The sequence below is a fragment of the Rhinolophus hipposideros genome, assembly GCF_964194185.1.
Source record: "Rhinolophus hipposideros genome assembly, chromosome: 2".
NCBI lineage: Eukaryota > Metazoa > Chordata > Mammalia > Chiroptera > Rhinolophidae > Rhinolophus > Rhinolophus hipposideros.
In genome coordinates, this window is record NC_138048.1 from 46,284,456 (window position 1) to 46,311,928 (window position 27,473).

Sequence of the window (27,473 nt, forward strand, 5' to 3'; positions counted from 1 at the left end):
GGTGGCACTGTAAGCCAAATGCTGCCCGCTTTCTGGCCTGCCGGAGGTGTAGTATGGCAGTACTGAAAGGGCAGGGCTGGGGGAAGGCGTAAACGGGGTTTTGTTGTTTATTGTGGGGGGCTTTCCTTGAAGAAGGAAGGAATGAAAGAGGTGGATGCGAAGAAAGTACAGATTTTTAAGGGGAGGTGGGCAAAAATGAAGCAGAATGAGAAGACGTTGGATCCATAGAACGGATGGAGGAATTAGGTTCATAAAAGGGACATTTCTTCTTTTGAACCTGCAGAATGGAAGAGAAGCTAGCTGTATTGGCATTTTAGATCCAGGACATCTAGGTTATGTGGATATATTAATGTTGGGTTCAGAAAGCTTACTTAGGTATTTATGTCCTTTTCATAGAAGGAAAATTTTTAAATGGAATTCTGGTACTTAAAGATGATTTAATACTGCCTTTTTTCTGTGTTCGTTTTTAAATAGCTGTCACGGGAAGTCTTTTTAGGATAAACTTAGGCCTGCATGGCCTGGTGGCTGGTGGCATAATTGGAGCCTTGCTAGGGTAAGTGTTAACATGGTCAGATTCTAAATTAACCAACTTTCATTCATGCCTTGTCTTTTAAATATCTCATTCATTTCTAAAGAACAAATGTAATACTTAGAGCCTATAAAAGATCTCCAGTCTCGTATTGGTAGTAGCTTTGACTATCCAAGTCTAATTCTAGCCAAACTGCTGATTTATTAGATTGGTGCAAAAGTAATTGCGGTTCTTGCAATTATTTTTAACCTTTTAAACCGCAATTACTTTTGCACCAACCTAATACTTCCAGTTTTCACTGGGTAAAAATTGTTTAAATATCACTAACACCTGAAACTATTTGTAACTTGAACAAAAGTACTTATAAGTAGCAGGGAAAAGGAACAAAAAGCAGTTAAGAAGTACATTCTGTTAAAAAAAAATTTGTTTCAATTTTGTTTAATATCATAAATTTAAAAATCCTTTTTTCTTCTCTAACTTTTTACTTTTAGAAATTCTGAACCTATAGAAAAGTAGAATGAATTAGTACATTGAATATCCATATATCTTTCACTTAGATTCACCAATTGATAACATTTTGCCATATTTGTTTTCTATCTCTATCTGTATATGGGATGTGTGTATATTTCTTTCCTCTTTTTTCATTTTGGTTAAACCATCTGAGACCTTATAATTCTGTACCCCTAAATACATCAGTGTGTATCTCCCAGTATAAAGAACATTGCCCAATGATATCACAATACAATTATCACAATAAATAATTTGGCATTGATTCAATACAGCTATCTAAGATAGGTCTATATTCCAAAATCTTCCATTATTACAACAATGTGTGGGTGTAAATTTTTTTTAAAACGCAGGGTCCAATTGTATGTTACATTTAGTTGTCATGTGTCTTTAGAGTCCTTTAATTTAGAACACTTCCACTGCCTTTTTCCCCCCAGAATACCTCTCAATTTTTTGATTATCCTTTCATGATTAGATTTAGGTTCCATGTTTTAATCAGGAATACAACGTGGGTGAAGTTTTGTTCTCAGTGTATCATATTATGTCACGCATTACAAGTGAAGTTAACTTTAATGACTTGGTGTATAAGTTGTATATCGCTATGTAACAAATTACCACAAACTTAGCAACTTGAAACACCACCCATTTATTATATCACAGTTCTGTAGGTCAGAAGTCTTGGGTGGTCTCAAATGGGTTCTCTGCTCAAGGTTTCACAAGGCCAAAATTGAGGTGTTGGCCAGGCGTGCTTTTATCTGGAGGCTCTGGGGAAGAATCTCTTTTCAAACCGTTCAGGTTGACAAAAGCCTTGTGGCTAGAGGTCCCTATTTCCTGGGTGTCTGTCAGTCAGCCAGGCATCACTGTTCCTAGAAGCATCCACATTCCACCTCATAATATCCCTCCATGTTCAAAGCAGCAACCAGCAACTACCATCTGAATCCTTTTCATACTTCAGATCTCTCTGACTTCCACTCTAGCACCAGCAAGAGAAAATTCTCTCCTTATAAAGGGTTCACCCAGATAATCTTTTTGATTGAACTGATTAGTAACCTTAATTACATCTGAAAAATCACTTTGCCACATAATATAATATAATCATGGGCATAATATATCATCATATTCACAGTTAAGATATTAGGGCAGGACAATTTGGGGGGCCATTTTAGAATTCTGCATAAATTTCTCCTCTGCAGTCATCTTTTCCTATTGTGATTAGTAAGTAATCTGTGGTGTGTGACTACATGAATAGCCTGCTTTCCAGCTATCTTCTAGTGATTTTAATGATGCATGCTATAATCAGTTATTACAAAGGTGATTGCAAAACACTGATTTGCTACTTCTGTCATTTCTTCTGTTCTTACTAGTTGGCATTCATCTGAATAGAAGAGTTCTCCCGTCTCCATTTTTCTTCATTTAGCATGTCCCTAATCCATTTCTCACATTATTTTTGTTGTATTGTTAATGTACCAGCTTGGTTTGAAGGGGAAAATTATTGAAGTTAGCAAAAATAATTTTTTTAATTGTGTTTAAAAAAAACATAAAAATTACTATCTTAACCTTTTTTCCCCACATTTCAGGATTTTTATTTAATATTTTTTTAGCAACTTACATATCTCCCCAAACTTTCTTTTAAGTTAGTGTGATAGTTTTCCATAATAAACTACTAAAAGAGAAGCTTTGGTCAAGAATGGAATGAAATAGCAAAAACCAAAACCAAAACAACAAAAAAACAAAACAACAAAAACCAAACAAAATCCAATCACAGCTGCTTTTTAAAAAATCAACACTTTTCACCAATTATATTCAAATAAAAACACACAAACAACATCTGCAAGATATGTGTCTTCAGTGTTACCTTGTGGCTGGCTCTCCACACCATCATGCAACATAAAAATTACTATCTTAACCATTTTTAAGTGTACAGTCCAGAGGTGTTAAGTATATTCACATTGTTGTGCAATGGATCTCTAGAACTTTTTCATTTTGCAAAACTGAAACTCTGTACCCATTGAACCCTAATTCTCTCTCTCCTTGCCCTTCAGCCCTTAGCAACCACCTTTCTATTTTCTGTTTCTCTGATTTTGACCACTTTAGATACTTCATGTAAGTGGAATCATAAATAATATTTGTCCATTTGTAACTGGCTTATTTTTCTTAGTATCATACTCTCAAGGTTCATCCATGTTGTAGCATGTGTCAGCATCTCTTTTTAAGGCTGCATAATATTCCAATGTATATGTCATGTTTTCTTTATCATTTATTCATCTGTCGATGGATATTTCCACTTAGCAGAAACAATTTTTAAATGAAATTACTGAAGTTGTAGCCAGAGGAAATTTAAGTTATATCAGAGTCAAAAATTCCTTTTCTTTGAGAACATAAGAATGAAACCCTCTTATTACTATAATTATCTAAATCAGTTTCTTAATGGGTAACTGTTGGCATGTGGATGAGACTGTTGTGCCAGACTTTTGAATTTTAGGATGTTTTGGCGGTTCCACCCCCAAAAGCCAGTAGCATTCTTCACCCAACCAAAAATGCCTTCCATAGTTCCTGCCTCCTAGGGCGTCTGGTACCATTCCTGCAGTTAATTTTATTTCTGAGAAACCTTCAATATAAAGCTACTTACTAGAACTTGTCATAAGTATATATTTTCCTGGTTAATTTTTTGGTTAAAAAACAGAGCCAATTTATAGACCCATTGGTTTTTATATCAGTTAATTTTAGGAAGTTGCAACGATTGTTTTTCTCTATTATTGAGAGCAGGAAGGAAATTGCATTTTTTTTCTTTATTCCACAATGATGCATTAATTTTCATGTTCCTACCTGTCAGTGACCAGGTGGTTCAGTTGGTGTTGCTCATGTCTTAGCAGAGACGGTCACACGATGTGTGGTCTGATGGTTCCGTTTTCCCAAGCTTTCCCTCTGCTTCCCCCTCAGCACTCCTATAGGAAGCCTGTTGATGGCACTTCAGAAGTACTATGGGGAGACCGTTCAGGAGAGAAAACAGAAGGATCGGAAAGCACTCCAGGAGCTGAAACTGGAAGAATGGTAAGAAACAGGTTAAGACTAGGGCATTCGACTCTCCTAGCAGCAGGCCTTAGATAGTGGTGCTCTCTTAACCCAAGTACTCTAAACTGCCTCAATTCAAAGAAGAGTTCATTTTTACTGAGTCATTCAACTTGTACCCTACCTGGTCTTTTATCTTTTTAATTAAGTAGAATGGGAAAATGAAAGACTAATTTTATTTTTAATCTGATGAGGATCTTTTTTTTCCCCCTTCTCTCCCCTCCTCCCCCACCACTCCGGTTCAAGCTGTTGTTTCTCATCTAGTTGTGTAGGACACAGCTCCCTGGCCCATGCTGGTATTATAAGCCCTGCGCTCCCCTGGGCTGAGGCAGTCGGCCTCCAGTCTTGAGTCGGCCCGGTGGGCCGCTCACAGCAGCTCACGGCAGCTCTCGCTGGCCGCATGTGAAGGCTGCCAGCCGCTCGGAAGGCTACTGGACGCTCACGCTGGCCACTGGCCGCTCATGGCAGCACACTGTAACCCACGACAGCACACGGTAGCCCACGACAGCACACAGCAGCTCACGCCAACCTCACGGCAGCCCAGCTCCAGAAGAGTTGTTGTTCACAATCTTAGCTGTAGAGGGCGCAGTTCACTGGCCCATGTGGGAATTGAACTGGCAACCTCGGCTTTAGGAACAGGGCGCTCCAACCACCTGAGCCACCGGGTTGGCCCCAGGATCTTTTTTTAGATACTTTTTTTTTTTGAAAACTTAAAGTGTAAATTACATTTGGTTGCATATTTTTTTTCTTTTTTTGTTGTTTTGTTTTACTGCATATGGAAATTACGGAAAGAAAATGCACAGCAATGAGTGAGATTTACTGGCTGTCTTTGGAAGGTGATGTCCCGGTTTACATGTACATCTTATCAACAATATGGGACATGTTCCGATTCCACATTCAAAGATTCTGCTTCTTGCTGTGGGTGCAGAGGAATTAGGTAGCTATAGTGGCTGTGCATGGACTGGAAGCCACTGAGGGGGATGAGAACTTTCACCTGTTCCACCTAGTCCTCCCCTGGGGTACAGTAGTCAGACTGATACCAGACTTCATGCTGATTCTTTGTAAGATCAGCATAACAGGCTGCCATCTATCACTCCTGGTACAAGTGCCTGTCATGGTTCAGTTTCCTGGCTACCTAAAATGACATCTGCTGCACCTGCTGCATTGGTAGTTGAATAGATAAGCAGTCATTTTATTCTAGGTTTTTATTTGAAACATCGAATTGTGGTACACATACACATGCGTGCGCAAATTCTTAGTATCTATAAATCTGTTGTCCAAAGACTTAGGTGCTATAGAAGAAAAAGCATTGATTTTGGAGCCCATGAAACCTTGAAAACAAGACGTAATACTAGGTAGACTATTAATTAGTTCTATGACCGTAGATATTTTTCTTAACTTTAAGCTCTCAGTTTCTCAGCCATCCTAAAGGCAGAAATCACACCATCATGCTCAATATATGTTTGTTTCATCCCTTTCTCTTCTCCATTTTAAGAGGGTGGATGGGATATGAAGTTATGTACATTCTAGGAAAAAGTACTTAAAATTCTGAATGGCAGCAAAATTTTAATATTATGGAGAATTAAAAGCATGAAAGCATTAGCTTATTTCTAGTTCTTAGGTATCATAAAAGACTTCTTTTTTAAAAAGGAAACTTTGAGAAAGTAGTTAGAAAGGTAAGGAATGTATATTGGCTGTTTGAATCTGATATAGGAAGTTACGGAGAATTAACATTTGGAAAATATGAACAAATAATTTTATTCCAGTAAAAAAAAGAAACCAGAAAAAGAAAACTACAGAAGTCAATCAGTTATTTGGAGATGGAAAACCTCAAGAATAGGTAAAAATAAAAAAAAAAATTATAGTAATGAAAATACTTTAGAAGAAGGAACTAGTACCAACAATGTATAGGATATAAATATATATGTGATATTTCTAAGGAGAATTAATAGTTAAGAACCTTTTATCTGTCTGCTTCTTTGCTTGAAAATAACTAACTATAGGGAAATCAAAATGAGAGTCTAAAAAATTGTCTCAGTGAGCAGAAAATGTAGAAAACTGGCTACAGAGATATGGAAGAAGAAACGGTCAAATCTGGTTGTGAAGAGTTGAGAAGAAAGTCATAGGTGATTCTGATAATCACTTAAAGGAAGACAGTAACACTTGATTTAGAAAAAAGAACTGATCTGTTATTTGGAAATTAGATTTTAAATCCTTCTAAATATACATCTATAGTGTTGTCCCATTTGATTTTTTAATACCAAGATTACCATTGTTATAGCCTCTGTGTGGTTCCTACAAGGTCTGGCAACAGAATTTAACAGAGTGGCGGGGGCTCACATCCTGTGGACCCTGAGGGCAAGAGGACAGCCAGGTTACAAGGCTCACACCTTAGCTCAGGGTGCTTCCACACCTGCTCATCACCCCTGCAAGGGCTCTGGAATATGTTACGGATCAGAGCTGCTGCTAAGGCAATGTTCATATTGGTAATATGAGAATTCTAGTTGGCTTGTGAGTGGGACAGGTTATGAGACAGAAGAAAGTCATTGTATTTGAAGTGCAAGGAGCACTGTTTGCTTATAAGTTGCAGGGAGAATGAGACAAGTGCTATTTAAAAAAAAATCTAAGAATTAAAGAAATGGAGCAGTACTTGATGTATCCTTTTTGTTCTCTGATTACAGGAAAGCTAGACTACAATTGACTGAGCTGATTCCTGAAGAAATTGAAAGTAGCCTACAGAAAAATCAATCCACGGATGATGCTAAGAAAATTGAAGCACTGCTAAATCTTCCTAGAAACCCTTTATCAACAGATAAGCAAGACAAGAACTGAAAATGTTCTGGACTTGAAACTCATTGGAGAATTGAAGGGGTCTATGTTGCCATGTCCATTGAATGCCAGTTGTCAGGCTACTCCTTGGTTAGCCTGCTGACAGTTGTAAGCACTGGCACCTGCAGTGGCAGTGACTTGCTCTTAATTTTTTTTAAACCAAGAATTGGGCTATTGTACTCTCACTTTACTTATCCTTAAATTTAAATACATACTTAAATCTATATTGATCAGTCTGTACACTTGACATTATATCTAGATTGATTGATACACACACACACCCAAGGTCAGAAAATTAAATTCACGAACTTTTTCCAACGATGTTATTATCCTTTTTTAATATCAGAGGGATTGTTCATTATGAATTTGTACCAATTGGACAAATGGTTAACCAAGTTTACTATTTGGAAGTACTGTAAAGGATACGTGAAAAAGTTAGACTATTTGAACTTTTCACCAACAATTCATGGCTCTTGCATCATGACAATGCACCAGCTCATGTGGCACTGTCTGTGAGGGAGTTTTTAGCCATTAAAAAAATAACTTTATTGGAACACTCTCCCTTCTCACCTGATCTGGCCCCCAGTGACTTCTTTCTTTACCCAAAGACAAAGGAAATATTGAAAGGAAGACGTTTGATGACATTCAGGACATCAAGGGTAATATGACTACAGCTCTGATGGCTATTCCAGAAAAAGAGTTCCAAAATTGCTTTGAAGAGTAGGCTAAGCACTGGCTTCCCAATAGGAGTACTTTGAAGGTGACCATAGTGATATTCAGCAATGAGGTATGTAGCACTTTTTTTAGGATGAGTTCGCGAACTTAATTGTCCAACCTCGTATATTTTTTCTGGATTTTACAACAGTAAATTAAAATTTTGTGAAAAAAATTTCACAGAAGATTAGAGTTGAATTCTACAGGTTGTATATATTCTTGTAGCCCTTTAAAGTGGTACTCTAGGAATCACTAGGAGGAGGAGGAGAGAAAAGAACAAGGTAAGGCAAATGGTCTTGGGTTCTAGAATCAGTATGGGCCTAAATGTGTAGTCGTGTTTTGTGTTTTGCTTTAATAAAAGTGAATGAGGATCTCTATACCATTTGAAAAAATATAAATATAACCAAAAGGAAGTAGATAAGCATCAAAGAAACAGGAGGACTTTGTTTCTTCTCTCAGTATTGCTGATAAAGTATCTACACTGTATTATGAAAGAGTTACTTAGAATATAGATAGTCTGTACACTCCAGGAGCTTGGCTGCCTAGGAATTTATAGCTGTAGATTATAACTTTTACTAATTGGGGGGATGACTGAATTAAGTGTACTGAAGGGAAAACACTGCTAATGCTTTGTTTTGATGTTAAACCTCGTGATTGGTGCTATGAAAATACTGTTGTTCACAGGAGCAAGGTTTATGAAGCAGCCAGTATGGTGGCTAAAACCCCTGGCTCTGTAGGCTTGGAATCCCAGCTATGTGGCTTCGTAGCCTTGCAACGTAGCAAAGTCATTTAAATTTAAGTCTCAGTATTCTCATCTGTCAGATGAAATCCTTTCTACCTCAGAATGGGTATTAAATGAAATGATCCATGTAAAACATAGCACAGTGCGCTGGCATATAGGGCATTCTATAACAACAAATAGTAATGAGGATATGAGAGCGTCTGCACCAGTATGTTTTCATCATGATTTACATGTTATTGCCACACTCTGTAAAGCATGTTTTTTCAGTTATCCCATTTCAGTTATCCCAGTTTCTGACAATTTGGCAGTCAGTCTGCTCAGTTTTATTCACACCCACATTTAGATTAAACTTTTGAACTAGAAAATATAAAATTAGATGATTGCTTTTAAAACTAATTTTATTCATATCACAAAAATATCAGAATAATAGAATAAAAATACAACTCTGAAAAAACAGTACTAATACATTTATGAAATGTAATAAGCAATAATTTAATATAATTTATTTGAATATAAATAAGCTCTCTCTTAGGTTTTTCTGTTTTATGGCTAATCATTTCTTGAGAACTTTTGATCATGTCTAAGGATTACGAGTCTTAACTAAATGCAGCAACTCCTATTTTTTTTGTTTGTTTAAGTTCTTATCAGTCCACTACCTTTATTTTCTTCAGTGACTTTGTTCTCAGAGCAATTATTTAAAAGTAGTTCTGTTCCTTTGACTATGTAGCATAATCTAGTCCCTTTATAGCTACCAGAATTAAACATTTTAAATCCAGCCATATTTGAGAAACTTGGTCAATTCTTGCTGTCCAGCCACAAAATTTCAGACAGGAATATCTGATTTTCCCAGCTAAGTCAGTCTACTCCTGGTCCAATGAGCTGTGGAAGGCAATTTCAGAGAAAGTAGAGTTATGAGTAAATAGTATAGGGACAGCAGTTAATTGCTTCTTTCTTTTTCAATTATCTGCTGATATTAGAAGACCCCAGAAATATCAAGGAAAAGCCACTTTAGGAATCTAAGGAAGCCTCATGGAGTGCTATTTTCATTACATCAGTCAACTACTAAAGACAGCTTACTGTTTACTATACAGGCATATCTCAGAGATGTTGCAGGTTTGGTTCTAGCCAATCATGATAAAACAAGTATGGCAATAAAGTGAGTCATAATCTTTTTGCTGATGGAGAATCTTGCCCCTTCAGTTTGTAAAAAGTGCAACATCTGAGTTTCCAGTCAAGATGGTGGAGTAGGTAAACACTGTGCTTGCCTCCTCCCATAAGCACATTAAAATTACAACTGAAGTATAGAACAATCAACATGGAGAGCCCTCTGAAGACTAGCTGAACAGAACTCCTATAACTAAGAATATAAATAAGCCATGCAAAAATCCTCAACAAAATATTACCAAATAAAATTCAGCAGTACATTAAAAAGATCATACAATGGGGTGGCCGGTTGACTCAGTTAGTTAGAGCACAGTGCTCATAACACCAAGGTCACTGGTTCAATTCCCACATGGGCAAGTGAGCTGTGCCCTCCACAACTACATTGAAAATAATGACTTGACCTGGAGCTGATAGGTCCTGGAAAAACACACTGTTCTCCAATAATCCCCAATAAAAAAAATCTACCCCAACAGTTAAAAAAAAAAGAAAAGAAAGAAAGATCATACACTACGATCAAGTGGGATTTGTTCTTAGGATGCAAGGTTGGTTCAGTATCTGAAAATCAATGTGATGCATCACGTGAAAAAATTGAAAGATAAAAATCATATGACCATATGAATAGATGCAGAAAAAGCATTTGACAAAATCCAGCATCCATTTATGATAAAAAAAAAAACAAAAACAAAACTCAGCAAAGTGGGAATAGAAAACATACCTCAACATAACAAAGGCCATATACGAGAAACCCACAGCTAACATACTCAATGAGGAAAAGTTAAAAGCATTCTTCTTAAGATCAGGAACAAGACAAGGATGCCGACTTTTGTCACTTTTATTCAAAATAGTATTGGAAGTCCTAGCCACAGCAATCAGACAAGTAAAAGAAATAAAAGGCATCCAAATTGGAAAGGAAGAAGTAAAACTCTTATTATTTTTGGATGACATGACACTATATGTAGAGAACCACAAAGATTCCACCAAGAACCTGTTAGAACTGATAAGTGAATAAAGTAGCAGGATACAAAATTAATATTCAGTAATTGGTTGCATTTTTATACACCAATAACGAACTGTTAGAAAGAGAAATTAAGAAATCAATCCCATTTACAATTGCATTTAAAAAAAAAAATTTTAACCAAGGAGGTAAAAGACCTGTACTTGGAAAACTATAAGACACTGAAGAAAGAAGTTTAAGAAGATACAAACAAATAGAAGCATATATCGTGCTCATGGATAGAAAGAATTAACTTTGTTAAAATGTCCAAAGCAATCTATAAGTTCAATGCAATCCCTAGCAAAATACCAATGGCATTTTTCACAGAACTAGAACAAATCATCTTAAAATTTGAATGGAACCACAAAAGACCACTAATAGTCAAAACAATCTTGAGAAAGAACAAAATTGCAGGTATCTTGTTCCTGATATGAAACTATACTACAAGGTTATAGAAATCAAAACAGCATGGTACTGGCATAAAAACAGATATATGTAAATCAATAGAACAGAATAGAGAACCCAGGAATAACCCACGCCTATTTGGTCATTTAATCTATGACAAAGGAGGCAAGACTATAAGGTAAAAACATCATCTTCAATAAACGGTGTTGAGAAAACCAGACAGATACATGCAAAAAAAATGAAACTGGACGAACTTCTTACACCATATATAAAAATAAACTCAAAATGGATTAGACTTAAATATAAAACCTGAAACTGTAAAACTCCTAGAAGAAAACATAGGCAGTAAACTCTCTATTATTCTTAGTGATATTTTCTCTGATATATCTCCTCAGGCAAGGGAAAGAAAAGAAAAAAATAAGCAAATGGGTCTATTGAACTAAAAACTTTTTGCAGAGCAATGAAAACAAACAACAAAATGAAAAGACAACCTCCTGAATGGGAGAAGATATTTGCCAATGATGCATCTGATAAGGGGTTAATATCCAGAATTTATGAAGAACTTATACAAGTCAACACCAAAAAACCCAAACAATCCAATTGAAAAATTGGCAGTGGACCTGAATAGACATTTCTCCAAAGAGGACATACACATGGCCACCAGACATGAAAAGATACTTAGCTATATATATTGTACCAGATGGGTATTAAACTAATCTGGGGGAATCATTTCATAAATTATATAAATGTTTAACCACTATGCTGCACAGGTGAAACTAATATAAAATAATATTGAATGTCAACTCTAATTGAAAAAATTTTTTAAATGCAACATCTTTGAAGTACAATAAAGCAAAGTGCAATAAAATGAGGTATTCCTGTATACATAAAAAAAACCTATTGTATTTTAAATTAGAACTTTCTTATAAATATTTTACAAGTTAACAGTGGGAAGTTAACTGTTGTTTATGTCAGTTAGTCTATGTAAAATTGGTTTCATCATAAATCATTTCACTTAAAGTTGCAGAACCTATTGACAACATTAAGTAAGGAGAGTGTGTGTGTGTGTGTGTGTGTGTGTGTGTGTGTGTGTGTGTGAGAGAGAGAGAGAGAAAGAGAGAGAGAGAGAGCACGCGTGCATTAATAGCACAGAGCTAGATTAATAATGGAAAAGAGCACCAGAGACAGGAGGAAATATGGGCTCTGGCCTTTATAATTCAGGTCACCTCGCTGGGCCTCGATGGTCTTGTCATTAATGGAAATTGTTTTCTCTAATCTCTCCTCCAGCCCTAAAGAATTCTGTGTTTCTGAATTCCTTGATCAAGGTCACCAGAGCTACTTCTGTCCCCACCATATTCCTCTAGTCACTTTCTGCAAAGCTACTGAAACGAAGAGGCTCCTAGAGGGAGGCAGCCAAAATGGGGAGACAAAGAAACATGTCCCAAATTAAAGAACAGAACAAAGCTTCAGAAAAAGAACTAAGTGAAATGGAGATAAGCAATCTAACAGACATAGAGTTCCAAACACTGTTTATAAGGATGTGCACTGATCTCAGGGAGAACTTCAACAGAGAGATAGGAAGCATAAAAATGGAAACCATGAAAAAGAACCAGTCAGAAATAAAGGATACAATAGTAGAAATAAATATATTACAGGGAATCAACATTAGATTAGAAGAAGCAGAGGATCCAACCAGCAATGTAGAAGATAAGGTAGCAGAAAACACCCACTAGAACAGCAAAAAGAAAAAAGAATCCAAAAAGTTAAAAAGAATTTAAGGGGCCTCACGGACAATATCAAGCATACCAACATTCTCATTATAGGGGTACCAGAAAGAAGAGAGAGAGCAAGAAATAATGACAGAAAACTTCCCTAACCTGGTGAAGGAAATAGACGTACAAGCCCAGGTAGCACAGAGTCCCAAACAAGATAAACCCAAAGAGGCCAACACCAAGACATATCATAATTAAAATGCTAAAGGTTAAAGACAAAGAGAGAATCTTAATAGCAGCAAGAAAGTTAGAGCACAGTACTGCAGTGTTCATAACACCCAGGTTGCCAGTTCGATCCCCACATGGGCCAGTGAGCTGCGCCCTCCACAACTAGATTGAAAACAACAACTTGACTTGGAGCTGAGCTGTGCCTTCCATAACTAGATTGAAAAAACAACAACGACTTGCCTTGGAGCTGATGGGTCCTGGAAAAACACACTGTTCCCCAATAAAATTTTTTTTAAAAAAAGAAAGCAGCAAGAGAAAAGCAGTTAGTTACTTACAAGGGAGCCCCCATAAGACTGGAAGCTGATTTCTCAACAGAAACTTTGCAGGCAAGAAGGGAGTGGCAGGAAATATTCCAAGTGATGAAAAGCAACCAAGTGATGAAATACTACCAAGATTACTGTATGCAGCAAAGCTATCATCTAGAATTGAAGGACAAGTAAGGAGTTTCTCAGACAAGGAAATGTTGAAGGAGTTCATCACCACCAAACCAGTAGTACACAATCTTTGAGGGACTTCTTTAAGATGGGAGTGGGGTTAAAGATGGGTGAAAAGGGAAAGGATTAAGAAGTACAAATTGGTTGTTACACAGTAGTCATGGGAATGTAGGGTACAACATAAGAAATATAGTCAATAATATTGTAATAACTAGGTATGGTGCCAGATAGGTACTAGATCTGTCAGGGTGACAGAACGGGATGGGGTTGGGGGCAGGGTGAAAAAGGTGAAGGTATTAAGAAATACAAAGTGGTAGTTAATACAGTATGGGGAATATAATCAACAATGCTGTAAAGATCATGTAAGGTGCCAGATGGCACTGGATTTACCAAGGGGATAACTTCATAGACTGTCAAATGCTCTGTACACCTGATGCTAAAGTAGAATAATACTGAATGTCAACTATAATTAAAAATAAAGGTATAGATAGTCACAGGATGTGGAAAACAACGTAGGAAAGATAGTCAATGGTATTGTAGCAGTTATGTAAGTTGTCAGAAGGGAAGTAGCTTAAGGGGTGGGTTATCAGCTTATGGGGGGTTTAAATGTATAACTATTATGTTGCTTTGTACACTTGAAACTAATAAAAAAAAATAGAGGCTCCTAGAGAATAGGTACAAGGCCTGACAATTATGTTAGTGAACTTGCCACCATGCGCTTATATTGGCAGCACTGTACAAGCAGCTCGGTAAGATTTCATAATCTTAGTATATTAGTGTCTCACAGCTGTGTTCATGTCAACATGTAGTGATATCTTGCTGAGTGACATTCATTATTGTTGTTGAGTGTTTACGTGTGCTGTCGCAAGAATGTCTGAGCTTGAATTAGAGCAACGAACAAACATTAAATTTCTTGTTAAACTTGGCAAGTGTGGAAGTGAAATCAGGGACATGTTAGTCCAAGTTTATGGGGATAATGACATGAAGAAAATTGCAGTGTACAAATGGTTTAAATGCTTTTCTGAGGGGAGAGAACGCGTTATTGAGGGAGAGAGGTCAGGGCGGCCAATAACAAGCAGAACTGACAAAAACATTGCTAACATTTGCCAAATTGTGCGTTACAATCATTGGCTTATTGTGAGAAGCATAGCAGAGCAAGTAAACATCGATAGAGAAACAGTCAGGAAAATCTTAACTGAAAATGTTGGCATGAGAAAGGTGTGTGCAAAAATGGTCCCGAAGGAGCTCTTGCATCACAACAATACACCAGCTCACATGGCACTGTCTGTGAGGGAGTTTTTAGCCAGTAAACAAATAACTATATTGGAACACCCTCTCTACTCACCTGATCTGGCCTCCAATGATTTCTTTACCTGAAGATAAAGGAAATATTGAAAGGAAGACATTTGGATGACATTCAGGACATCAAGGGTAATATGACGACAGCTCTGATGGCCATTCCAGAAATAGAGTTCCAAAATTACTTTGAAGGGTGGACTAGGCACTGGCATCAGTGCATAGCTTCCCAAGGGGAGTCCTTCAAAGGTGACCGTAGTGATATTCAGTAATGAGGTATGCAGCACTTTTTATAGGATGAATTCAGAAGCTTAATTGTTGGGTCTTCATATATGAAGGTGGGATAATCCTGGCCATCTGAGGAAGTTCCAAGAAGTGTTGGATTTGAGATACAGTTGAGTACTTCAAACCCTAAATTCCCCAAAGTTGAAAGCATTTTTTAAAATTTTATATATTTTATCAAAAGGATATTCCCAACTTGAGGTGACATTGTTGATATTAATCTTGATGGCTAAAAAATATGAAAGAAAGTCCAAATTAAGAGAGAATTTAGGGGAAGTCTGACCATTTTTCATACATGAAATATCAAGCAAATATTAAGCACCAGCTATCACCAAACGATCAAACATTATTGATCACGGCACTCTTCTATGTGTGGGGCAAACAAAGATGTATCAGGTATGGCTGCTCTTCTCCTCAATGAGCCTTCAAGTCAGTAAAGAATATAAGACATGGCACATGAACGTAAACGCAAGCTGGAATGTGATATGCTGGCGACACCATTGCCACTGCAGTTCAGAGGGAGAACTGCTTTAACTGGACGAGACAGCCACAGAAAGCTGCGTAAAAGACTGGATTCAGGGCTTCATCATTTAGTACAGTGAGCAAGTATTTGAAATGAAAAGAAAACAGGATAGGAAACTGAGAGATTGCTGTGGGGAAAATATGTTAAGGCTGCCAAAGTGTCGTCCAAGAGACCTGAGCTTGATGTCCAGTTTAAGTCCTGGTTTTGTTCCTCATCTGTCTGACCTTAACAGATCACTTAACCTCTGGGAGCCGTGGGGTCCTTTCCCATAAAATCAAGATAGAAAGATCTTGTTCATAGACATTTTTATGAGACTAAAATGAATTAATGCTTTTGTAAAACATAAGCTGTCACATAATTCTCAGGTGTTGTATTTTATCTTTTGTTTTTCAAGATACCTCTGCAAGTCAAAATTGAACTGCTCACGGAGGCTATAAACTACCCTGTACCTGATATCAGTCTCTTGGATTCCAGTGTTCCAATGTTTCTCCTATATGAAAAGACCTGAGGATTTTAGGATAACACAAAATTGATATGTGAACAGTGTGACTCACAAAAGCTGATGCTGTCTTAGGCTCCCTTCACAGAAAAAACATCCCAGCCCCCAAATAGTAATGATTCCATTGTATGTAGAATCAGTCAGAGCAAATTAAAGTCTTGGGCTCCATTGATATGTAGTGTTTTTACCTGTAGCTTCTGGAAACCGCCATTTGAAGAACAATGGAAAGAAATGAGAATGTTTAGACTGAAGAGATCAACTGGAATGTGGAAAGTTAAAAGTTTTTAAGATTTTTTTGTAAGCGTTGGGGGCTTTTCTGAGTTTCTGAGTGGGAAAGTGACATAGAGAAGTAATTCTTCATGAAATTTGGCTCTGTGATTGGGTCTGTAGGATGATTCTGTTCCTCAGAAGCAGAGAGAACAATGAGGATGTGACTGAGTTAGTACAGAGTGAATCTGTCCATCAGTCCTGAGGCATACAGGGGAAAAGGAATGATTAGAATAAGGAGTTAGGCCGGAAATATTAGTTCAAATTGAAATTAAAGTAGTGTTTTGTAGACAGTGAGAGGCACTGAATTGGCAGAATGGCACAGCAAAGGAGAGGTTAGTAAGCAAACGGTATGTGGATAGAGGAGAGAGATGTCAATCATCTGTTTAGAGAAAGCTGAATGAGGTTTTTGAGAAGGAGGAGTAGTAGAAGATCTTAAATTTGGTACCAAGGGAAAGAAAACCCTCTGCCTCCTGCTGCACATGCTCTCATCTGTCCCACACTGGTAGAGAAGAGCTAAAAGAGGCTACCTCCAGGTGTCCTGTTTAGCCCGATGCCTTTGCAGAACCTCTGTAGGTGGGGAGATCTCTTCCATTTCCAGGCTCTCCCCATTCCTCCTGTTTTCTCTCCTTGCAGCAAGTCCTTGAAGACAAATTATAAAAATTTAGGTAGGTGAGTTTCCCTTAAATCGTGCCCATGTATTTCAGCAAGCCTTCAGATTAGCTTAGAATAAGAGCAGCGGTTCTTAAACTGGGGGTGATAGTCAACCCCCCACTTCCCAACAGGGCACATTTTCAATGCTTGAAGACAGTTTTGGTTGTCACTACTGGGGCAAGGGTGCTATTGGCATAAAGTGAGTAGAGTGCGAGATGCTGCTAAATATCCTACAATGCACCGAATGACACCCTAAAACAAATAACTATTCAGCCCCAAATGTTCCTAGTACGAAGGATGAGAAACCTGAACCCAGAGGGGTATGGCTGGGCACTCTGTATTAGGAACATCCTTGAGCCCTGCAGACATTTTTATCCTACCCATGGGGTGAGTTGTTCACAGTAAAGAGTCTCTAGTGATTTCCCTGAGTTTTGACAATTTTTATGCTTAAGGTTGGGAAAATCAGCAGATGTTGGTGTTCCAGTTTTCTCTGCTCAGTGTACATGATTTCTGTTCTACTGCAAGAAAGGTTGGTTCCTTCATGGTGACTGTGGCCTTAGCTCTGGCCTATCAGTTTCTCTTCATTTCATGTAGAGATTGAGGGTAGCATTTGTGTAAGGCCCAAATTTTAAACTCATAGGGGAAAATATCCTAGATCTCTTTTGTTTCCTCAACCACTCCTGATCTTTCATCCAAATATGTGTTCTGAAGAACTGAGAGTTGGTAACATCATCTGTGACCATGTAGTTTCTCAACGTCATTAGTACATCTTATCCTCCTCCAAGAAGTGATTCTTGCCCTCCATCTCATCATTTATGACTTACCCCCAATTCCAAATTAAAGATTAGAATATCACTTTGCATCAGAAATGTTTTCATATTAGTTAGCAAGCCTCAGTGTCTCCAAGAAAATATTATAAAGTTAGGCAGAAAATAAAAGGACTAAATTAGAATGTGTCTTCAGGGGAGTGATTTCTTATTTCTGTAACGCCAGTGCCTAGTAGAATGTCAGGCACAAATAAGTATCCAAGAAATGTCTGTCCAGTGAATGAACAGAACGTGCTGAGAGAAGTAAAGGAGACCCTAAAATTTTCATAGACTTCCAAAAATCTTGGAGAGGTGCTAAACCATACTAATAGAGTTTGGGCTTCCAGGATGATAGTACGATAGCACTTACTGCGTCGGCATCTGTAGATTCCTGCAATGGCCATAATCACAGATATTAAGATAACAAGCCAGGAGGACCAGGACAGATTAAGAAAATGAGAGCGTGGCTCAACTGTGGAGGAAAAAGAATAGTGTCAGCTCTAATGTGTCTCTGACGGCCTGATACCGATTGTATGCTTCTTATATTGACACAACTGTAAAGAGTATTTTTCACTTCTTTTCCTGGTCAGCTCTCCAATATGCAGCTGATTGCATTTTCTTGTGTAACTCTTCAATCAGACACATACTTGTGGGCAACTCATATCTAGATATCAGATACTGAATGTGAAAAACAAATTTTGGACTTTTGTATTTACTAAGTTGGCATAAAAAGGACTTTAAGGAGATATTTTAAAAGCCATCGTGTCTTCATATTCTCATTTTATAGTTGATAATACTATGTATTACTACTAATAATTAGTTGATGTCATGCTCTAGAAATGCCTTATTTTTTCTTATCCAGCTCTGTCATGCCTTCTTCCTTTCACTAAGCATGTTCCCTTACAACCACACACCCTTCTCCCAATAGCTACTTAAAGCTACAGGAGATGTTTTGCATTCATTTTCAGGTACACATTTTCCACCACCCAGCCTAGAGTTTCTGGGAGGGTGGAAGAGGCCCAGCAAAGGCTAAGAGTGGATGTGGCTTGGTATTAGTCGGGATCGTCCTGGAGGAGAGCTCTGCAAACTGGCTATCGGCTGTACAACACAGGGAACAGAGAGAACTTGGGGACACTAGGAAGGGTGCAGGTGGGGAGGAGACAGGTGTATGGGGGACTGTTCTCTGTCTCTCCTGCTCAAGAACAGCATTTATTCTTCCACCTGTTTGAGGAATAGTTAGCAACAACATCTGGAGAACGGACAGGAACACAAACTAAAAGGAATATTAGTAGCTCATCCTATTCTGATTTTTCTGGACTACCTTACAATAAATATTGAACATTCATGAACTTACTGTTTTTCATTTTACTGATTACCAAGGCTTGTGGATACATTTTGAAAGCTGAAACCTTCTTCTTCTTGGACTTCTATGATACCACATTCTTCTGTTTCTGTTTGTTGTGAGTCAGTTTTCTTTGTAGGCTCATCTTCCTCTTCTTGTCCTTTAAATATTGTTGTCCCCTATGGTTCCATTAGCGATCCCCTTCTTTTCTCACTAGCCCCAGTCCTCCCGGGTGATCTCATCTACACCCAAGGTTTGAAACACTATCTGATTTCTAAATCTGTATATCATATTTCTGAGCTCCAGATTTGCATTTCCAGCTGCCAACTAGAAGGTTGAATGCCAGCATCTCCACTTGCTTAAAACTGAATTCACTATATTCCTTCCAAAGCATATCTACCACTTACGTTCTCACATTTCAGTGAATGGCAATACTAGTAGTTATCTAAATAAGAGTGAAGGCTAGTGTTTGTGCCCATTAGGCTCCCATGGACTTTCTATTCCATATTCATAATATCTCTGCAATTGATTCCTTTCCCCCAAATCAGCAACTGCCTTAGTTCAGGATTTTTTCATCTCCTATCTAGTAGCCTCCGTAGTGGTCTCTTTGCCTCAGGTTTCCTAGGCTCTAATAATTTCCACACGGTTTGCTATAGTATCCATTCTAAAATGCACATTTCGTCACAGTGCACCTATCACTTAGACACTAGGGAAAGTTGTTTTTCTCTTTTGCTCTAAAACACCAGATTACATGGAGACATCAAGTGATTACCAGGGTTGGCCTCTATAGACCAGAATGACATCCCAAATAACAAAGAAGCTCTTGCTATCATCCTGGGAGTCTAGAAGTTTCACAGGTTCCAACCCACACCTGGCTTCCTCTGAGAGGCCACTCCCATCCATCCTCAAGCCTCACTCAGCCTAGAGAGAGGATGTGTATTTAAGGGAAAGAAGAAGGAACCAGGAACAGCAAACTGGCTCTGTCATAATACCTATTATGAGCCTGGTAATGCGCTACAGGGAAGACCCAGAATCCAAGTGCGTAGTTATATGAGGACGTCAGTACATACACCTTCTTAGACACCATGAGTGGTTCTCCCTGATTCACAGCCTTCTGCACACACATATGCCTTCCAGTACATCAAGGGTTAACAAACTTGGCAGGCCGACACTAAAAGAATCATAGATCAATCTATTAATAAATTTGGGGTTCTTTTTAGAGTGGGTATTTATACAGTAAAGCTTTACTTACACTGACTTGGAACTTTTCTATAATCTATACACCTAATTTATGTCTGCTTAAGCAGTCAGCCCTTGACCACCCACAACTGTCTTACTTGCTTTGACTCTAGATGATGCCTGCAGTCCAATCAATGAGATTTGAAGTATTTATACACTAAAGCTCTCCAACCATAGAGACAACACTAGCACCTCGCAGGATGTATACTATGTGATAACTACTTAATTAAAGATTGAATGAAGGAACGAATAAACACATACACTTAATCATCAACTCATTAATCACTGTGAATGTAGACCAAATATGTCAGAGCTAGTAGTTTGAATTAGACTGAAAAGGGATTCTGCTCACCCTCAGCATAAATGAAGACTTGAGAGAAGGCATATTAGGGAAAAGTTGATAAAGCTGGGCAGTGTAATGATAAGTCATCTATAAATAATAGCTCCATCTTTTTATTTAAAGGGCTACATTGTATTTCCTATAAGTTAGCAAACTACAGCACAGGGGTTGAATCTATTTTTTAAAATTCAATTTTCTTGGAACACAGTCATGCCCTTCATTTTATGTCTTGTCTGTGGCTGCTTTTATGCTATCACAGCAGAACTGAGTTGTTGCGAGAGACCAAATGAGCAACAAGACTGAAGTATTTATTCTCTGGCCCTCTTCCGAAAGGTTTTGCCAACCTCTGTCCTACAACATCATATATACCCATATCCCAAATATAAATAATATCCAAAATAAAATATGATTGAAGCTGCTATTACTGTGGACTGCTCCCCAACTTAATCATGATCATCTAAAATTGGTTAAATAATGATACATTAAGTGAAAAGTAATGCTGAATTAATGCACTATCTTTATCATATGAGTCAAGACTCATTTTTATAAAATTTTGAGAATACATAAAGATGATAGGAGTTTGGACTTTTGGACTATTGATAAAATCATCAAAATTTGGTTTACATTTGAATTAATTTTCCCAGGAAATTTTATCTCATTATCTATTGAGGGAAATAATTAAAGAACCCACCTCAAGACAGAAAGATCTAGAGTAAATCATTCACTAGAATGAACTGCTAGAGTATCTAACTGGTCTCCTCTACTACAGGTAAAGACAAGAGGAAGACATGAGACATGCTATACGTTATGTGCATATATTATACTCTGCACTTACATACCGCTGTATATCAAACTCAGTATATTGTTTCTTACTATGTAGTCACAAAATATATTGTTAGGAGTGGGACTGGCGGGTGGGGAAGAGGCCTGGTGGTTCTCCATATCATCAGCCATAAAAGTTAGACATGTACTTCAAGTATCTGAGTTCTCCTATAATAACCTATTATGACATGCATAAATTTACATAAACCTAAACTTTTCCATTTTATATTTTCAGATGATTTCACTTCTTGGGGAAAGAGAATCCTGTCATTTTACTGCCTGTTGGGTAAAGTATTTGGTCATAGAATTTGCTCAAAATTGACCTCTTTTTTCAGGCATTGTCCATAAGTAGCTTGTTATTCACTTTCTTCATCAGACGTGGCTCTGAATGAACCAGTAATTCTTTAAAGGCAATGTCACCCACAAAGTACAATGATTTAATACCATGGGACCATAGAGAGGGCATGCCCAAAAGAAACTGCCAAAGCCCTGAGGGCACTTTCAACGAAGGTCAAATATTAGTGTTTTCAATAAGAACAATATTCTAAAAATAATTTCCTAAGATGACTTTTTGATGGATTGCACTTATTTGAACTCTAAATTTTTAAAGCTTTTTAAAGAAAAGTCTAGAGACATTATAGTCACACCTTGTACAATGACCTTAATAAGTCACAATAACATTTTATCATAATTTTATTTGAGTGTCTAAAAAATACTACAAAAATACAAAGTCGATATGCATAATTCTGAAATGTATCTAGCAGTTATTTTCTTTTTAGATTCTCCACAGTAGAAACTCCCCAGAACAACGTCACTTACATTCTTTCCAGTTGAAGATCTGTGACACTGTTAAGTCTCCATACTTGACAAGACACATGAAGCTGTGGTTGTTTTTCACATTAAAATCCAGTTCACTGCTAATAGAGTAGAGCTCAGTTTCAGGATCTTGGGAGATTGATGTGTTGTTGGCATTTAATTCTTTTCCATTTTCCAGCCAGGCGAGGTGAGGCTTTGGAAAACCTCCAGAGGTTGAGCAAATTATCCTTTTGATATTAGGAGATGGATTTCCAAGGTCAGTTATACTAGGGACAAGGAAGTCAGCTGAAGAAAGAACAAGGATATAAGTACATATCATTGTACATCTATGTGTGTGGAGGGGGTATATTTTTAACAAAGTTTCTAGTTTTAATAAGAATGTGAAAATGAGATATAATTTACAACTTCCCATGCCATTAGTAGTTGTGTATAATCCAAAGACTAACTTTGATTTGAATTGGTTATAGCAATTTTTCATCACTTTTGATAGAGGTAGGAGGGCAATTATTAGAGAAAAGTAGTTTCATGTGAATTAATATTGACATAGTACTTGCATTTGTAAGAGGTGAAGAGAAAAATAATATACAATATTTATTGAGCTCTTAATGTTTGTTAGGTCTGTACATTGCCTTATTTTGTCTTTACAACAACCCTAGAAGATAGGTTGTAGACTAAAAAAAAGATCAAATATCAGTAAGGTCATATGATTTGATCTAATACAATTTCCGTTTTATCAATATTCAAGTTGAGGTTGGATCACAACCAATAAGTGACAGAACTGGCATTTGAATTCAAGTGTTTCAGATACCAGAGGCTTCTCTTCCCTTGACTTCCTTTCTTTTACTTTGTTTTCTTTCCTTTCTTCCTGATACTTAAAGTACACAAAGTGGCTTTCTTTTGCTTATCTATTTATTAAGTCATATTATAATGAACATCTATGAACCCTCCATCCAGTTTGAGAACCAGAACATTGACAGTAACTTCTGGAAATTTACTTGTATGGTCTCACCAACTTGTCTCCTACTTCCCACACCTGAGGTAACCACAACCCTAACTTTTGTTTAGCACTCCTTTGCTTTTTCAAAAGTAGTCTTTCTATCAGGTAAACCTCTGTCCAAATTGTACATTTTTGAGCCTGTAATCTCAGTCACTATCCTTTACTGCTCTCCTTGCTATTCTGATATGCCTTCACAGGACAGAGGCCTTCCTGGCATTCCTCCAACATACTTCAGGCACCCTTTCTTATGTATGTTTGAGCCCTAACAAGATAGTAAAATATGAGGTTGGTGCAAAAGTAAGTGCGGTTTTTGCAATTTTTCAACCTTTTAAACCACAATTACTTTTGCACCAGCCTAAACACCAAACAAAGCATAGTGAAATGACTGCAGAGAACACAGGAGAAAGTTCTCCTTACCTCTTCCTCACTTGTTCTTAGACTTGAAGAGTTTATACTTCTCAGCATGAATGTGGGGAGTCAACCCCCCTATACTTCATTCCATATAGTTAGGTTTTTTTTTCAGAATTCTGAGTTCCAAAGAGAGATGTTATATAGAAAAGTGGTCGTCAAGAGTAGGTTTTAAAACCAGGTTTGCCTTTTAACCCTGGGCCAATTACTTAATCACTTGCAGTCTTAGGTTGCTCAACTGTGAGATGAGGATAATAATACCTACCTTCCAAGAATTAAATGACATCATTAATATAAATTATGGAGCACAGATCCTGACACAAAGGAAGTTAGTTAGATAGACTGATTTATGTGGGTCTTAAATTTGACCTCTCTTAGATGAGCTCCCTTATTTAAATCATGTTGGCAGGTGAAAGTTCCAGGACAGCCTGGTAGTACTGTGAATAATAAAGGAAAGGGAAAGTTATGACAAGTGATTATAATTGCCAAGAAAAGGAAAAACTTGGATTTGGTTGGAAGTAAGTCACCTTTCTTTTTTGGATTAACCCCTTTCCTAAATTCTGACATTTTTCCTGAGCCACTGTGGGGACAGAGTCCCAGAGAGCAGTTTCCAGGCTCTCGGCCTCACGTGGAAAGGTGCTGGTTCGGGTAGTAGATGGCCATCAGCTGTGACTAGTTGGCCATCAGTTGTGACCAGTGAGTCATTAGCCACTAATATAACTACCATGGCTAAGCTAGCAAACACAGATTGCAGCTAGCACGTGGGGTTGGTTAGTTGATTGGTTAGTGCAGATTGCGGCTCCCGCTTCCTGTGTCTCCAACCCAGCCGCCAGCGAGAATACAGTGATATGACTCCCCTATCTATGACTCCGTTGGTGTTCCTTTTTGGCCTCACCATACCCTGCGTTCTGGTGCGGGGAATGGGACCAGAGACCCTGCATTACAGCCATTTTTAGTTGATATTATTATTTCCTATTCTTGCAATTTATCCTGTAAGATTAAATCATTATACTGGTAGCAAACATTAAGAATATTCCCTTTGTTTCTTGTAATATCAGAATGTCATTTATTATAACCTAGAATAACATATCCAAGTAACTCATATCCTACATTGTGATTCTTGTCCATTTCTGCCCTTCGTTTTTCTGAGAAATAGCTAAACCACAAGAATGCCATTAATACCAGGGATTGCATTAAAAACATCATCTTTTCAAAGTCTGACTTGGCTTAAACAGCTTCAGCTCTGTATTCTATCCCTTCTAAAAGGTGATCTGTTTAAAGTAACAGCTCCTAAGGCCTTACAAGACTGTGAACCATCAAAGAATTACTCCTTTGTATCTCATTTTAATCAACTAACCCAAATTTTCACCACTCTTAATGAATGGGGGGTGGGGGGAGTATTTTATTAGGAAAGGAAGAGGTACACAAAAGGAAAATACCAATTAACCTAGTTAATCTGTTAACTAGTATCACTAGTTCCTAAAATGTACTTGTTAATGGAGGCTTTCATATATTGCTAGGCTGATATGATATATCATTTTGCAATCTTGGACAAATGTAGAGAAACCAATTTGCCCCATTTAGCCTGAGATCTTCCCAGTTTTAGCACTGAAAACATTGTGTCTAAGGAAATTCTTCAGTCCTGGGAAACACGGGGCAGTTGGTCAGCCTAGCCAACTGAGAGATTGTTTAATTTCTTGCTTCATATGAAGTGATCCCCTCGATGAGTCTAGTACTCATTTGGCACCATACATAGTTATTACAGTATTATCTTTTATTAAGCGGTTTGGTTTCCATTAAAGGCTCAAGTACCCAGGGGGGAAAAGAAATGTTTTTGAACTTCAAGTGTGAGGGAATGGCCCAGTGCTGTAATTTCTCAATGAGGGCTCAGGCTACATCAGTGTCTCTAGTGAGTAAATCACCTGTGAGTAAATCAAAGTTCCTTTCTACACAAGAAATGCTTGCCCTTCACAATAGATGTATAAATTGGGCTTTGATTCATGAACTAATTTTTTTTCCTGTGACAGACATAAAGTATACATTTAGTTCTCTAACATCTAACTTTATAGGAATGATTGTTGGATGAAACTTCAAGTATACAATACACATAACAGTACAATAGCCATAATAATAGACATTCAAATACTACAGAGGGTGCCAAAAAAACGAATACACATTTTAAGAAAGGAAAACTGTATTAAAATTGTAATACTCAATATATACCAATAACAAAAGACGAATACAAGTCACATTTGACTTCTGCAATTACAAGAGGTGCTCCAAGTGGTTACCCATTAACACGCAGACACTTCTGATTACAGTGAACTACTGCTTGAACAACGTTGACCAAAGTGTCCACTTGTATACATTGTTTTGGCACCCCCAGTATTTGAAAAATATTTATGCCTGCATTGTTCTCATCCTTTCAATATATTTTCGCAAGAATATACTATTACTGGATCAAGGGCAGTTACTAGTATGGCTACATCAAATCAAAGATGTTCCCTAATGATTCAGAAGACACTTCAGGTCATTGTAGTGCCCCAGGATGATTGTCATAAACTTAGATTGTCAAAGTGCAAGAAATGCACACTACTAGATAGTTCCAGGACATCGTGAGAAATCAATTAGGGCTTATTGTAAAATTAGAGATTCACTTAACCCTAAGAAATAAAATGAGATACATCCCTCTTCAGGAAAATTTTTACTTAAATCAACAGGAGTATAGTTTTAAGGGCATCAGAGTCTGCAGGCTTATAGTAAGTCAGAAAATTCCACCCACCTTTAACAGATAACATCACAGAACTCAGGTGCTGCAGTTTGTAAGACCCTGTTTTATTCTTCTGAACGACACAGGTGTATTCGCCATTGTCCGACAGGCGCAGAGCCAGGATCACAATGGAAAGGTTATTAGAGATGTCAGTGAAGGTGCGGTTCTCATACTTGGAGTATACTTTCACCTTTCCAGATATGACAGACAGCACCATTTCAGTTCTTTTTTTTTGCCAGTAGATACGAGATATCATCAATTCATCAGTTGAAATGTTGTAACCACAGGATAGTACCGCTACATCTTTCACTGACTTGATCACCTGCGTAGTGCCTAAGGAGAGTCAGACAGAACAAGATTTTATGTTTATTAAATGTAGATTCCTGCACAAGTAGGAATTGGGAGCTGACAGAACTCAGAGCACTGTATCTAGTGACTAAGCATAATCAGAAAATTCAGTTTGGTTTTGATGTTTTTGATCTCCAGTGCTTTTTTTTGCCTTCATTTTAAAAATGTGGTTGGGCCAGCCAGGTGGCTCAGGTGGTTGGAGCGCCATGCTCCTAATGCCAAGGTCGCCGGTTTGATTCCCACATGGGCCAGTGACCTGTGCCCTCTACAGCTAAGATTGTGAACAACGGCTCTCTCTGGAGCTGAGCTGCCATGTGCTGATGGCAGCTGACTAGAAACAAGGCAGTGAATGAACCGGAGTGGGGGTGGGGGAGTGGGGTGGAAAAAGCGGGGAAGAAAATTGTGGTTAAAAAAAAACAAACATAAAATTTACCACCTTAACTATTTTTAAGTGTACAGTTCAGACATGTTAAGTATACTAACATTGTTGTGAAACAGATCTCCAGAACTTTTTCGTCTTGCAAATCTGGAACTCTGTGCATATTAAACAACTCCCCTTGTTCTACCCTGGTAACCACCACTCAGTGTTCTGTTTCTATGCATTTGACTACTTTAGATACTGCATATAAGTGGAATCATGCAGTATTTGTTTTTTGGTGACTGGCTTATTTCACTTA

General features: G+C 37.7%; 2 protein-coding genes across 3 annotated transcripts in view; one reads left to right on the forward strand and one right to left on the reverse strand.

Moving 5' to 3' along the window:
* TIMMDC1 (translocase of inner mitochondrial membrane domain containing 1) overlaps positions 1–12,692 on the forward strand; it is a 35,975-nt gene extending 23,283 nt beyond the window's left edge. Inside the window, exons 5-8 of one of the 2 annotated variants that reach the window (XR_013992077.1) lie at positions 475–553; positions 3,977–4,087; positions 6,787–7,721; positions 12,241–12,692. Coding sequence is in view for 1 of the 2 variants with exons in the window: in XM_081030238.1 (XP_080886364.1) it covers positions 475–553; positions 3,977–4,087; positions 6,787–6,937 (341 nt within the window). In the remaining variant the exon portion in view is untranslated. Of the gene's footprint in view, positions 1–474; positions 554–3,976; positions 4,088–6,786; positions 10,030–12,240 lie in introns of those variants that run through there. The other variant, XM_081030238.1, reaches the window with a different exon arrangement.
* The window catches only part of CD80 (CD80 molecule), a 37,425-nt gene that overhangs the window by 2,960 nt on the left and 6,992 nt on the right, over positions 1–27,473 (reverse strand). Inside the window, exons 3-8 of the mRNA XM_081030229.1 lie at positions 26,461–26,781; positions 22,277–22,558; positions 18,085–18,186; positions 16,785–16,896; positions 14,733–15,194; positions 3,863–4,076 (exon numbers count right to left, since the gene is read on the reverse strand). Coding sequence (XP_080886355.1) covers positions 15,182–15,194; positions 16,785–16,896; positions 18,085–18,186; positions 22,277–22,558; positions 26,461–26,781 — 830 coding nt within the window. The 3' untranslated portion in view covers positions 3,863–4,076; positions 14,733–15,181. The remainder of the gene's footprint in view (positions 1–3,862; positions 4,077–14,732; positions 15,195–16,784; positions 16,897–18,084; positions 18,187–22,276; positions 22,559–26,460; positions 26,782–27,473) is intronic.